This window comes from Excalfactoria chinensis, chromosome 8, assembly GCF_039878825.1.
Source record: "Excalfactoria chinensis isolate bCotChi1 chromosome 8, bCotChi1.hap2, whole genome shotgun sequence".
In the NCBI taxonomy this organism is placed as follows: Eukaryota; Metazoa; Chordata; class Aves; order Galliformes; family Phasianidae; genus Excalfactoria; species Excalfactoria chinensis.
In genome coordinates, this window is record NC_092832.1 from 6,823,137 (window position 1) to 6,835,528 (window position 12,392).

At 39.9% G+C, this 12,392-nt stretch overlaps 1 protein-coding gene across 5 annotated transcripts in view; it reads right to left on the reverse strand.

Moving 5' to 3' along the window:
• The window catches only part of PTPRC (protein tyrosine phosphatase receptor type C), a 52,401-nt gene that overhangs the window by 22,810 nt on the left and 17,199 nt on the right, over nucleotides 1–12,392 (reverse strand). Inside the window, exons 3-7 of one of the 5 annotated variants that reach the window (XM_072343170.1) lie at nucleotides 3,004–3,093; nucleotides 2,623–2,643; nucleotides 2,071–2,208; nucleotides 1,190–1,276; nucleotides 320–352 (exon numbers count right to left, since the gene is read on the reverse strand). In XM_072343170.1, coding sequence (XP_072199271.1) covers nucleotides 320–352; nucleotides 1,190–1,276; nucleotides 2,071–2,208; nucleotides 2,623–2,643; nucleotides 3,004–3,093 — 369 coding nt within the window. The remainder of the gene's footprint in view (nucleotides 1–319; nucleotides 353–1,189; nucleotides 1,277–2,070; nucleotides 2,209–2,622; nucleotides 2,644–3,003; nucleotides 3,094–12,392) is intronic. The other 4 variants (XM_072343171.1, XM_072343172.1, XM_072343174.1 and 1 more) reach the window with 4 other exon arrangements.

Consider the following 12,392-nt stretch of genomic DNA (forward strand, 5'->3'; position numbering starts at 1 on the left):
AACATTCAAGCTGTGGATTTACTAGAGCTATGAACTGTGTTTTGCAGTGTGTGATTATTGGCACGATGGGGGAAAATTAGAGAAGGCCTCATGAAATGAACTCAGGTTCTTCCATAATCCTGAACAGCCCAATACGAGGGTAGCTGAGCAGTTCTGGGATTGGAGATGAGGCCAGAAGTGGTAATAACTTCAGTGCCAATCTTCCAGAATTGCAAGACAGTTTAGATGGTAACTAATTTGCTTTTGTGATCAGCTTCCTTTGAGTTTACTGATTCGCTCAGCCAGCAGAGCTGAGATGAATAAGGGGTTTCTTTCTTACCACAAGGTTCTTCTGTCACTGTTTTCGTACTTTCTGTAAGAAAACAAAAAGCAGAAATGAAGGTACGCTTCTCACAGAGTGTTAAAGGAGTACAACTGACAATGCTCAAAACTCTTCAATACATTACAAATGTTGTAACTCTACTCACACATGAAAAAGTGAATATCAACAAGCTACACACTTTCTTAGCCAGTTCTTTTAGACAGCATACATGCTTCACCATCTTCAAACAGAGTCAAACCTCTTCTTTGTAATATTACTCCATACAAAGTTATACCAGAATATTCCAAATTCACTCATTCTCTGTGATAGAAGTTCTAACAGTGTCCCAGAACACATATGCTATGTAATGTCTAACTGACAGTTTATAATATCACTAACGAAACAAAATTTACCTACTTTATGCATAGCTACTCTTTCTGAAAACAGATTCATTCAACATTATACGCTGTTTTACAATTATTTTTACACTGGAATATCCAAAAGAAATTAAGAACCAGCATTTAGGAAATTTGTACACAAGCTTGAACAAAGAACTGCCATCCTGCAACCAATTATTTGAATGTACTAAGGTAAAAGTATTTCACTGAAGTCTGAATTTCCCTCCAGAAGAAAGGCCCTGGAGTTGCATCCCTTCAGCACAGAAGCCAGCTGGGTGAGTAGGGCCCCGCTATTTTTCTTTCACACAGCAAATGAAATATCTTGTCTCTTGTGCTATTAATAATATTCCTTAAAAAATAACCCTGAAGTTTAATGCAGTTGTACACAAAAACTTTGATTTTTAAATAAAGCAAGATTATTTCTCTCATTCTAACACATTTTCTGTGCTTGCAGTATCATAACTGTGACAACTGTGTGCAAGTTTGTCACCTATTGTGCTAGTGGGGGTGGTCTCAATGCTTGCTGACAAGATGACTGGTGAGGTGGTGCTGTGCAAGGATGTTGAACTGTAATAATCTGTAAGGGAATAAACAACACATCAGCATTTAAGAAGTAAAATGGACTACTGCACGTGGCTATGTCATTATTAATCTCATACACTATACTCCCTCCTCCCCTTCTTTTTTCTTTTTTATAAATCCAGGGTTTTTCTAAGCTAGAGAAGGGAGCTGAAAGAAGGCTCATGCTAATTTATCCAATAATAGCAAACAAACTTTTTGGAGTATACATTTAAAAATGAATTTTGCAGTGGAAGGAGACCATTCTTTCTGGGGGGGGGGGGAGGGGGTGGATGGTTGTGGGTTTTTTTGTTTGTTTTATTTTATTTAAATGCACAATACAGGGTAGAGCCAACAGAATATAGTACAATAAAAAATGCTCAAACACCTGTGAACAAGGAACTAAGGCATGTTGCTGTGTTCTTACAATAAAACACAACTATGGATAGTCCTCCTTCAGAAACAATAATCCAGTTGGGCTTATTTGGCTGATAAGATAAATACTTACTGTATTTATCCCCCTGCTCACAAACCACTGACAAGTTCCTCTTTTCTCTTAGGTCTATTTGTGTGGTTCTTGCTTTGACAGCAGCCTCCCTCACCGGAGTTACAAAACTACTGAGATGACTGCAAGACTTGTCCATGAGATACCAGATCCCAAATATGACTGGGCTCTTGCCACTATGCTGAATTGCAAGTACCTGTTCTTTCTGATAAACCATAAGGTGGAAAAAGTTACTCTGAGGTCAAAGTACTCTGTTTTTCCCTACAGCTCTGAGGGCATCGCATGGCACCTGAAAGAAGCAAGCAAACCTGATGCAGTTGGATGAAAGGCAGTGAGAGTGCGTGTGGTGAGGGCAGCAGGGCTGCTATACTCTGAGTGGCTGAGTCCCGTGGTCAGGCCAGAGCCTGTGTGCGTGGAGAGGTGCATGCTGGCTGCGGGAGAGGTACCTGTGGTGAGAGGCACAGCATCAAATGGTTTGGAGACATGAACTCAAGGAGAGACACAAAGCTGCACACAGCTCTGCTGAGGTCATGTGAACTTGGTAAGAATCAAAGGTACCATGTATGTGCAAGGCTCACATTGCTGGGGGGAGCAGGAGGCAAGTGAATATCCAGCAAACATAATCAATTATGGTACTGGTTACACATCTTCCATACTATATGCTGAGTTTAAATATTCTCAAGCACATCACTCAAAAGCAAACTTGTTTGATATTCTACTCTCTTTAAAAAGTGTCTTTCATTTCAGCAGGCTGAATGAAAAGACTTTACACAAGATGACCGTGAGCAGGAAAAGGGAAGAAGAATCCATAAGAAAAAAAATATGTCAGAGTTCCATAATTTAAATTAAACATTTCTTACCAGTTGCTGCCGGCTGAACTCCTTAAGAAGAAAGAGAGAGAGAGAAAAAAAAAGTAAATTATACTTTCATTGAATCGTACATAATCACACAACAAGAATAATAACAACAAAGAATAATTCATCTCCCCTATCAGCTGAGCTCTCCCTGGGGAACTTCTTATTCTAAATCAATATTTAAAGATATGTAGCAACCACAAGGACCCCAAAACATCAAGCATATGAGCTGATACTGTCCACATTAAAGTTCCATTTTCTTGAACCTTGAGGGAGTTCATGCCGTGCAGCCTAAGGGATGGACATTGCTTCAAGGAAGGCTGTGATGGATGTCAGCTCAGCTGAAACAGAAGAGCAGCAGTGCCATGGTCCCAATTTCACAGTTACCTGCAGTGGTGCTTGGAGGTGAGAATGATGTGGAGCGTGTAGGTAACGTAGAGGAGAAAGAGCTGGCAGAGGTCAGATTATCATTTCCTGCTGCACAGTGAGAAAAAGATATCATCAAGTGAGAAATGCATGAAGGTGAGAAGCTCATCTACAATAGAAAAAGTCTGGAAGTTTGTATGGCTTTCTCTAAGCAACATTTCTTAGGACAGAAGATACTGGACAGTACTTAAATGGCATTTTCATAGTTTTCAGTGTATTTTGCATTAACAAAAACTAAAACTCTCAAAATCTTTCAGTTCATTACAAAGCATGTGTGTGAGTAATATCAACAAATGGAGCTTGATTTGGATGAAAGAATAATGACTTCATTAGCAAGAAAAACACCAAGGTTAATTCTCTTCTCAAGGAAAACCTTACTGGTGTATAACCCACAACTACGTGAAAGTTAGAAATATTTGACTCAGTGTTACTAAAAGCTCTTTACTTTTACTAATACCCATTCCTAAATCCCAGCACTTTTCCTGGACCATCCTGCCTATATTTAAGAAACTCTCCTGAAAATGCTATCTCTAAGTTAACCTCTTATCAGCTACTCCCCGATCTCAGCTGGAAGCTGTGACTTCTTCACAGCTATAAAAATAAACCTCAGCTTAACACTTTGCTGTGAAACTTTGACCAAAACCATTCTAGATTTGTGTAATGTAATATCAGGAGAACAAGAGACAAAAATAAATGACAGTGACTGGAACTGTGAGAACAACAACTTGCAGGAGCATCCACAAAACAAGTTTGTCCTCATCGCTTTATCTTTTGCTCACTTTGAGGATTAGAAGCTTCTATTTCAAATTAAGAAGCTTAAAAGTCCTGCTCGCTTCCTGAAGACAAGTCTCTCTAACACAACTGCCATGCTTTCAGTAACAAGCAAGCTTCCACTTGTTCACATGCCTCTTGTTGAAACTGTCCATAAACTGTCTTCTCTCTTCTGTCACTTGTGTTTATCCTTTCTTGCCCTTTTGCTACTAGTCCTTCTCCATTATGTTTCTCTTAAAGTTAGGAAACAAAAACACAGATGATCTTTTCAACCACCAAAGTACCTTCAGCATCTGAAAACTCAGGCATGGACTGGAAACTTTGTTAACAGCAACTGTATAATCTAGCTATATAGATCAAGCTGCCAAAGAACCACATGATGCTATGCAATCATATTTACTGTAATCTATTCAGTCTCCAAGTTATCTTCCTATTTCTTAAACTCAGTGCTTGAAAGCTGGCAGTTAGTCACTTTCAGTGTCACAGAATGATTTTTCTTTCTTCAGCTGGCTTATCAGCTGAAGAATCAATGATTCCCCCTTCTTCCCAAGCCTTGCCTTGCATCAGTGCGTTAAGTGTAATTCATGCCTAGAATTTACTTTCTGTAAGCATCTGTACAGACTGACTTTCACTTTAGAAAATAATATTTATAAAGGAGTTGAAATATCGCAAAGTGGCTAATGAAACAAATCAAAATATTTTCTAGGTGATTAATGGAAATGTGAGGGAGGTGAAAATGTATACTTAAAGATTCCCTCTTTTGACTTAAGTTGGATAATATGAGCAAAAGCGTTGTCACAGTGTTGCGATTCTGGCTGTCTCATTAATTTCCTTACAGTTCCTGTGAAAGCCACTTTCCTCATTCTTTCCCTTGTAAAGTTAGGAACAATGATACTACTGTAAATACAGTTTCTTGCTCGCTTCTGGTGACAGATGCTACACATTACACACAATCATAGAACTGATGAAGGTTGGTGAGAGATGCCAGAGGAGACTGTCCTGTGCAATGTGCCCCACACCAGGGTCAGCTAGAACAGATCACTTCTTAAAGCAACCTGGAAAATAACAGTCCTAGATTATCCTTTTTACCTTGGAATAAGCACTGGTATTTCAACAGAACCATGTGGCAGTTTCATGTCATTCTGAGCAGCTTATAAATCTGTTCTGTGATTCAATGCTGTTATTTATTATAGCAATGGAATAAGATGCAGTTAATAAGAACTCAATAGGTGGCACCAAAACACTAAAGAAAGTCCTCTCAAACAGCAAGGCAGATGTAAATTTACAGAGAGATCCTAGATAATCTGAAGGGACAAAAGGGAACCCAACAAACGAACTGTAATACTCCAGTATGAGTAGGTATGTTGCTAAAATTAACTTACTTTTCTCTAAACATCCTGCAGTTTTCAAATACATCTGAGCCAATCTCTGGTTAACAAAGTTAACTGCGAAGTCCAAACTGTTTGCTCACTCATTCTAAAACATGGCTCTGGAAACTCGGAGGCTGGAATCTAAGAACATCTTTAAAATTAATAAGGATGTTCAGCTCCCCAAAACCATGCTGTGCAGCATGAAAGCCTGATGGTTACCAAACTGGGCAAGTTGGTTTGGGTTTAAATAAGAAATGCTTTTCTCTCATCTTTAAAGCACATCCATTAAAAAGCTGTTTTTCAGATAATATAAAGAGGATAGCCTCAGATAATCCAAATGCAAAGTATACAAAAAGCACCAAAAAGCGCATCCAAGCTTCCCTTTGCCTTCTCTTAATTTGGCCACTGTCTTGTCCCTGCTGACTTACCCAAAAGACTTATGACCTATCAATAGTGTTTGAGAAGCTCTAGCCTTGGCCAAGTACCTTGCAGAAAGATCCCACCAGCACATTCTGCCAGCAGATGGGCAGCTTGGCTAATTCCTTTGGTTGTCTTTTGCGTCTCACTATCAGTTGGCAGACAAGAGTACAGCTGCTGCTTAAAAGAAAGGTTTTAGTTGAGATGACAGCGACTCAAAGAAACACTTTTAAACTGGATAAGCTAATCATGTTTTCTCCTGAAAGCCTGATGGCATTCAGGCCCTGAGATTGAAACATGGGACCATTATATTTTGAAGAAGTCTTTTTCTGCTCAATAAGAGTAAACAGAATAACTTCGAAAGAAACCAGGCTACAAAAAAATAAACCCAATAACCACAAACATCTTAAACCCCAAGGAGAATAAGGTGTAAGGTCACATTTGGAGGCCCAGCAGCAGCTTTGTCACCGCTGCTGTCATGACTCTGGACCTGTTGTTGTGAACTCTTCTAATAAGTTAATGTTTGTTGATGTCCTCTAAGGAAAGGAGGGATAAAGTGAAAACACTTTCCCTTTGGAAGGAACAAGCAACCCAAGAGCAGACAGCTATCAGGCCTACGATGCAACCTCTTTAAGCAGAACTCTCCAGCACACGCTTTGTATGCTTGTGTGTAATTAAATGAAACTCCTATTACATAAACAGAAGAACCTGTGTTAAAAGCCTGAAAACTTTGTTTCTATGGGCAAAAAGACATTAACTGAAGTGCATCTCCTGCGAAGGAAGGCTGAAGGAGCTGGGCTTACTTTGCTTGGAGGAGAGAAGGCTCTGGGGAGACCTCACTGCAACCTTCCAGTACTTGAAGGGAGCTTAGAAGCAGGAAGGAGACCGATCTCTTACAGGGGAAATAGCAGCAGGACAAGGAGGAATGGCTTTAAACTAAAAGAGGCAAAATTTGGGTTAGATGTTAAGAAGAAATTCTTTACTCAGAGGGTGGTGAGGGCCTGGCACAAGCTGCACAGAAACAATGTGGACGCCCTATCCCTGGAGGTACCCAAGGCCAGGGCACTGGTGCTGTGGGCAGGGTTGTGCCTGCAGGCAGGTTGTACACAGGTCCTCTGGTGCTCACGGCTCAGAGAAATGAGGAAAGGAGGATCCCCTTCTGCTGACAGTGCATTTGGATTTTTAATCTAGGGTGGTGCCATACCTATTGGCTCTGTGCATCCAGCTGCACTCTGCATCTCTGCTCGAGCTGGAGAGGCACAGAGGAAGTAATCCTCTCAGCCTCCTGCCTGCATCCAGGCTCCTCTGCCAGAAGAGCTCAGTGATTCTGCACAGCTGTTACCTCTCCAAGGTGCTCTCCACCCTTTGACATTTCGGACAGACCCCACACCCCAAACCTGGCAGGGCTTCAGACAAAGCAGCTAGCATAGGTGCAGAATAGGTCTTCCCCCTTTTCAGAGTTTCAGCAGGGGCAGGGTTCTTCCCGCCTGCACTGAAAGTAACAGGATGTGGTCTTGCTCAGATAGAGTAAAGCCCTTTGAGGGGGTCCTCTAGCAAAGAGCGCAGACATTAGTCAGCTCCACTGCAAGCCAATCCTAAATTGCAAATAAAAAAAAAGAACAGTTCCTAGTGGGAGGTGAAGGGTGAGTAAGGCAAGGAGCCTTAGCAAATGCTGCCAGCCGCCCTTTGATTTATTTTTAAACTTCAAGTGGGATAGGATGTAATTCACACCTACTTTAAGGCTCCCTTCTGCTGCCAGAGCTGGCTAAGGGGACATTAAATTAAATGAGCATCAGGGCCAGAGATATTACTGCTTCTTTTGGCCACAAACACAAAATAAAGAGATCCATTGCTACTTTATAAATAAACCTGGGCAAACCTATGAGTGGGTTTGCAAACACTTAAACGTCTGAGTATTTCCATACCACAGAGGACCCCGCACATTTTAAAAGCAGAATCACGTGTGCCAAAGTGCTTCCACAGTCAAGAGTGCAGAACTGCACTTCAGTCTTTATCATTGTGTCTTGAGGAAGAAAATTAAAGCTGTTCCTATTTCCCAGAAACTTGTTGCTTTTTGAAAATTAACTAAAATAAAGATGCAGACAGTTCACACACACACACACACACACACAAACCAGTATATGAAATTCTGTGTGCTTTCAGTTAAAGAGAAGATAAAAATGAATCAGATTTAACAAGCAGAAACTTCTCAGGAGTCTGGGACAATTCAGAGGGTCCTAAACAAATGTTAAAGGTTGTGTTTGTTGTGTGTGGAGACACAAAAACACTTCAAAATAATCCATAGCCCTAAAAGATACAAATACTTCAGCAGTCCTAGCAATGCTACAAAGTTAAGAGAACCTGAGAATTAAAAGCAATTAAGAATTAGAATTTCTATTCCCACAGGAAATACGATGTTTATTTTCATCTGGAACTTTGGGATAAAAATTCAGAACTATATATTTTAATCTAAGAAAAAATTCTTAAGTGTGTTGATCATAGATTGCCAATCATATCCTTTTGGTATAGGGATGTAAGCATTTGTTCTGACTCTCCAAAATGATAATTAAAGTAAACAGGTTTGGAGTGAGTTTCTCAAACTGTTCCCTTCTATACAAATCCATTAATTGTCCCCATTGCGGTTCTTTACAATACTGCAACCACAGTTTAGGAGTGTGATTCTGACAGCTCTTTCCTGCCACACATACAGCTCTGGGGAACCAAAGGCTTTTGTCCTTCCCAGGACAGGGGAACCATTGCTCAGACCTGGATTCCACTGCAGAAGGCACGGTTCTTCTGCAAACCTTGTCCCAGGAGTAAGCATGGGTCTGCACACCAGCTAAGTATAATAGGATGCAGTGCTGTATTTTTAATGAAAATTGACCTTTAAAATTAATGCTCATTCTTGCTTGCCAACAGCCATGACCTTCTCCTTGCTCTCCATCTTCCAGGATGGGAGCTGCCTCTGTCCTTTACAGTTCCAGAGCCAATCAGAAACGCTAAGCAGAAGGCAATGAATTCAAATTGACCAGAAATCAATACAAGGGCAGGGGGTGGAATTAAGAAGAATTTATGGCTGGCAGATACAAGAAGGAACACAATGTTGTAGGCTCAGGAAATGGGGAATTACAAACATCAGAGTTTATTGGCATCCACCAAGTGAATACCAAGTATAAATTCTACTATCGTACAGAACTTGTCTTAAGGAAGTAATAAGAAAAGCATAAGAAGAGTGCTGGAATATATTTTTCCCCTCAGCTCATCTAACTGATCTGAAATCTTTTTTTCTTTTTTAATCAGAAACAGAAATTTCTGATTCTAATTTACTTTTCCTAGAGAAAATAAAATAAAATAAAATAAAATAAAATAAAATAAAATAAAATAAAATGCAGAGGTAAACAAATTTCCCTCTAGAAATATCAATTTTATGGAAACATCTGTTACAGACAGTATCTGGAGTTTGACGAAACCATAAATGTGGAGTCAAACATAACCCAAAGGCATTAATTCAAATGCACGTTGCCAGTTGCACAGTTCTTACAAACTAATAAATATCTGGGAAGATGGCGCATTTATCAGGCAGAAGAAAGGCATTTCTATCAGTCACACTGCATTTTAAATGCCCTCCTTGGTCTTCATAGGAATACTCCAGCTACAGTAACCCACTTGTTCGACTGCAGCTAACGATGCCTTTGCTGCTCTGTGGTTTCTCTCATGCTGTTTACTTCTGTTTTTCTTCTACAGAACCCTGCTCAAAAGGAAGAGGGTGCAGCATACTGTGGTTTCGAGCTTAAGCACTTCCAAATGGTGAAACTGTGTTACCATAGCACCCACATGCTCAAGCAATCAGACCTATCTCAGTGCTAAACCACAACTTCTCTAGCACAGTCATGAAATTTCCCTATTAAACTCCTTTTCACCAAATTTGCATTTTATAATTATTTTTAGTCGTACATTTAGTTGTATCATTAACATCAGACTGCCGAGGCTGCTTTGCTGGGAGAATTTGTGACGATGTGAATTGTCTCCAAGAGGAAGAAATATCAAATATTGCTGTAACAGTTAACTGTGAAGCGCTGGCCACCATCCACAGTCATTACGAAACACCGATTCATGAGGGATGTTAAGACTGGCTGTGATATTTACTTGGCAATTTTGCGATATGCCCAAAAGAAAAGATGTGCTAGCGTTTGTTTTTCTCTTTTGTATATTTTCAGTGTTTGAACACGTCCAGAGCCAAGAGCCACGACCTTCTGTCAAGGGCCAGCACCTAACCAGTTCTAACTCCTCCAGTTCTGCTGTCCCTTCCTTGATATTCTTTTTCCAAATTCACTGTGAGCAGAAAAATAACCATTTGGTCCGAACTGATGGCTTAATGATACAGACAGTCTGGTTGTGGAACTGCTGAGTGCATAATGCTGCTTATGGCAAGCAGAAGAAAGAAAGGATGCGCACCTGTGGCACCTTCAATTCCTATGTCTTTTGTTTTTCTTTCAGCTGCAACTTCTATTAGTCTGTTGGTTCTGGGGAGCTACTGAGCACAGTTAAAGGCAGATCAGCTCCCAAGAGGTTTGAGCAGAGACAGAAGCTGCAGCTGAGAACTGACTATCGGTGAGAGTGTGAGGTAAGGGCAAACTTCTTCATCCTGAACCATCTCATTGGACCGTGGCTCATTTAAATGTCTAACTTCTGTATCCACCTTCTGTGCTGCTTCAAGATAGAAGTGTTATCTCGTATTGCATATCTCTCTCAGACTGCGAATTACTTCTTATAAACTGTTCCTAATCAGCTCAGATGTGAAACCATAAGCAATTTAACGTAATATGAATTGCAGCATTTTGGTCAGTGATAATCTAAAGTCAGCTGAAATCATAAATCACCTGCTTGGAATGTTAATACGAAATCCCTGGATCAACAGCTCTGCACCTATTGGGAATGTTGTTTCAGCAAGTGAGTTTCAAAAAGATGCAGCCAGCAACTTTAAAAAAACAAATCAACATTTCTTTCAAGAAATGAGAGCTGTTTATGATCTTTCCTCCATGTACTAATACTTCTTCCTATTGGTTGCTGTGTTAAAGACTCAAATATAATGCAGCTAACAGGCCTGGGGGTGCTGAGTACAGCTTATAGAACTAGTTGATTTTCAGGTGCTCTGAACTTTCTCCAGCTGACATTACCAGCATTGCAAATACATAACTCTCCTACAAAATAGGATCGAAGAACAATCAAAAATGGAAAGAAAACATGCATGCTGTGGAAAGACACAGTAATGTTTCCTTTTATATTCCCTTTTTTAACATTAAATGTGTATTGCACTCAGTCATTAGAGCTTTAGATGGAAGACTTAACTTTCAAGGTAAGGTTGCTTCCTCCTACTTAGCTTTTACTTATAAAGCAGAAATATCAACATTCATCTAGCACAAAAGTAACTCCTGAATGCTATATTCTATGGATTCTGTATAAGAGGGTATGCCAGGAAAGGTTTCATTTAGACAAGTTGGAGAACAGGAACATTTCTTGTTTTAAAAGGGAAAAGCAAAGCAATACACAAAAGTTGAGATAGGTGTTCATACTTGCTTCAATAAATAAATAAATAAATAAATAAATAAATAAATAAATGTCTGTGCTACAATTGAGGATCCTCAAATGATGAACCACACACCTGAAAAGCCCCACACTACCTAAATCCAGCAGTCCTATTGCACAGCAGAGCAGCGCAGAAGCCACTGCTCCATGCACAGCACTCCTCTGCCTGCACAGCCTCAACCTCTGAAGGATCCTTAACTAGAGCACAGATTTATGAATCAGAATAAAGGGGTTCTACTAAAGCCCATCACAAAATAATAATAATAATAATAATAATAATAGTAATGAAATTCCAGTGACCTAGCATTTACTTTCTTGCTCCAAGATTAACAGGACCCTCAGCAGTCTCTCTGTCCCAAGAGCCAAAACCCCAATGATACATCACCAAGCAGCAATGCTCCAGACTACCTTCAGACACTTTCCATGATCCAGATTTCTTGCAGCATCAAGAAAGATGCTAACCAGCACTGACTGACAGATGCCCAGCTTCTGTTTTGTAAAATGATAGAGTACAAAGCGGGGAAATGTTCAGCTGGCTCATTGGAAAGCCATTCCCATACCAAGTGCCTGCTAGAGATAGCTCCCTCACTGCCCTGGGCAGCACCTGCAGCCAGCAAACATCATTTCAAGAGACAGAGATTTCACTCGATCACCAACCTCTTTTTTTTTTTCCCCTCCAGATATTTAGGCCATAAATGACCAGCAAAGCCAAATGAACACCATTTATCAAATACACAACTGAACAGCATTTTTGTTATTCATAAAATATTATGATAAATGGAATTCACCAATCAATAGCTAACTCAACTGTTTGCTTGCTGGGTTACAATTTAAAGCAGTAAAGTACATACAGTGTTATTAGGAAATATTGTTCAAGAACCAGATTCTACCACTGTTACTGAAAAAAGGTAATTAGTCAGTAAAGCATATCGTTATCCTTTAGAAAAACTGTCAGCTAAGAAATTAGCAGAAATTAGCCAAACTTCTTGTATTTGATGGGTAGACTGAAATCCATCTTGGATTCAGATACCATACAGAAAGTTGGGACTGTGACCAAGTCCTACCCAGAGATCAAGCTGATGCTTCAGTTCCACATCTTACATGAGTGACCAGACATAACTTCCACCTCTGTAACATCATCTGCAAAGCAGAGATTATGACACTATCCTACTAAGATGGCATATAGTTATTAGAAGTTACTAAGAA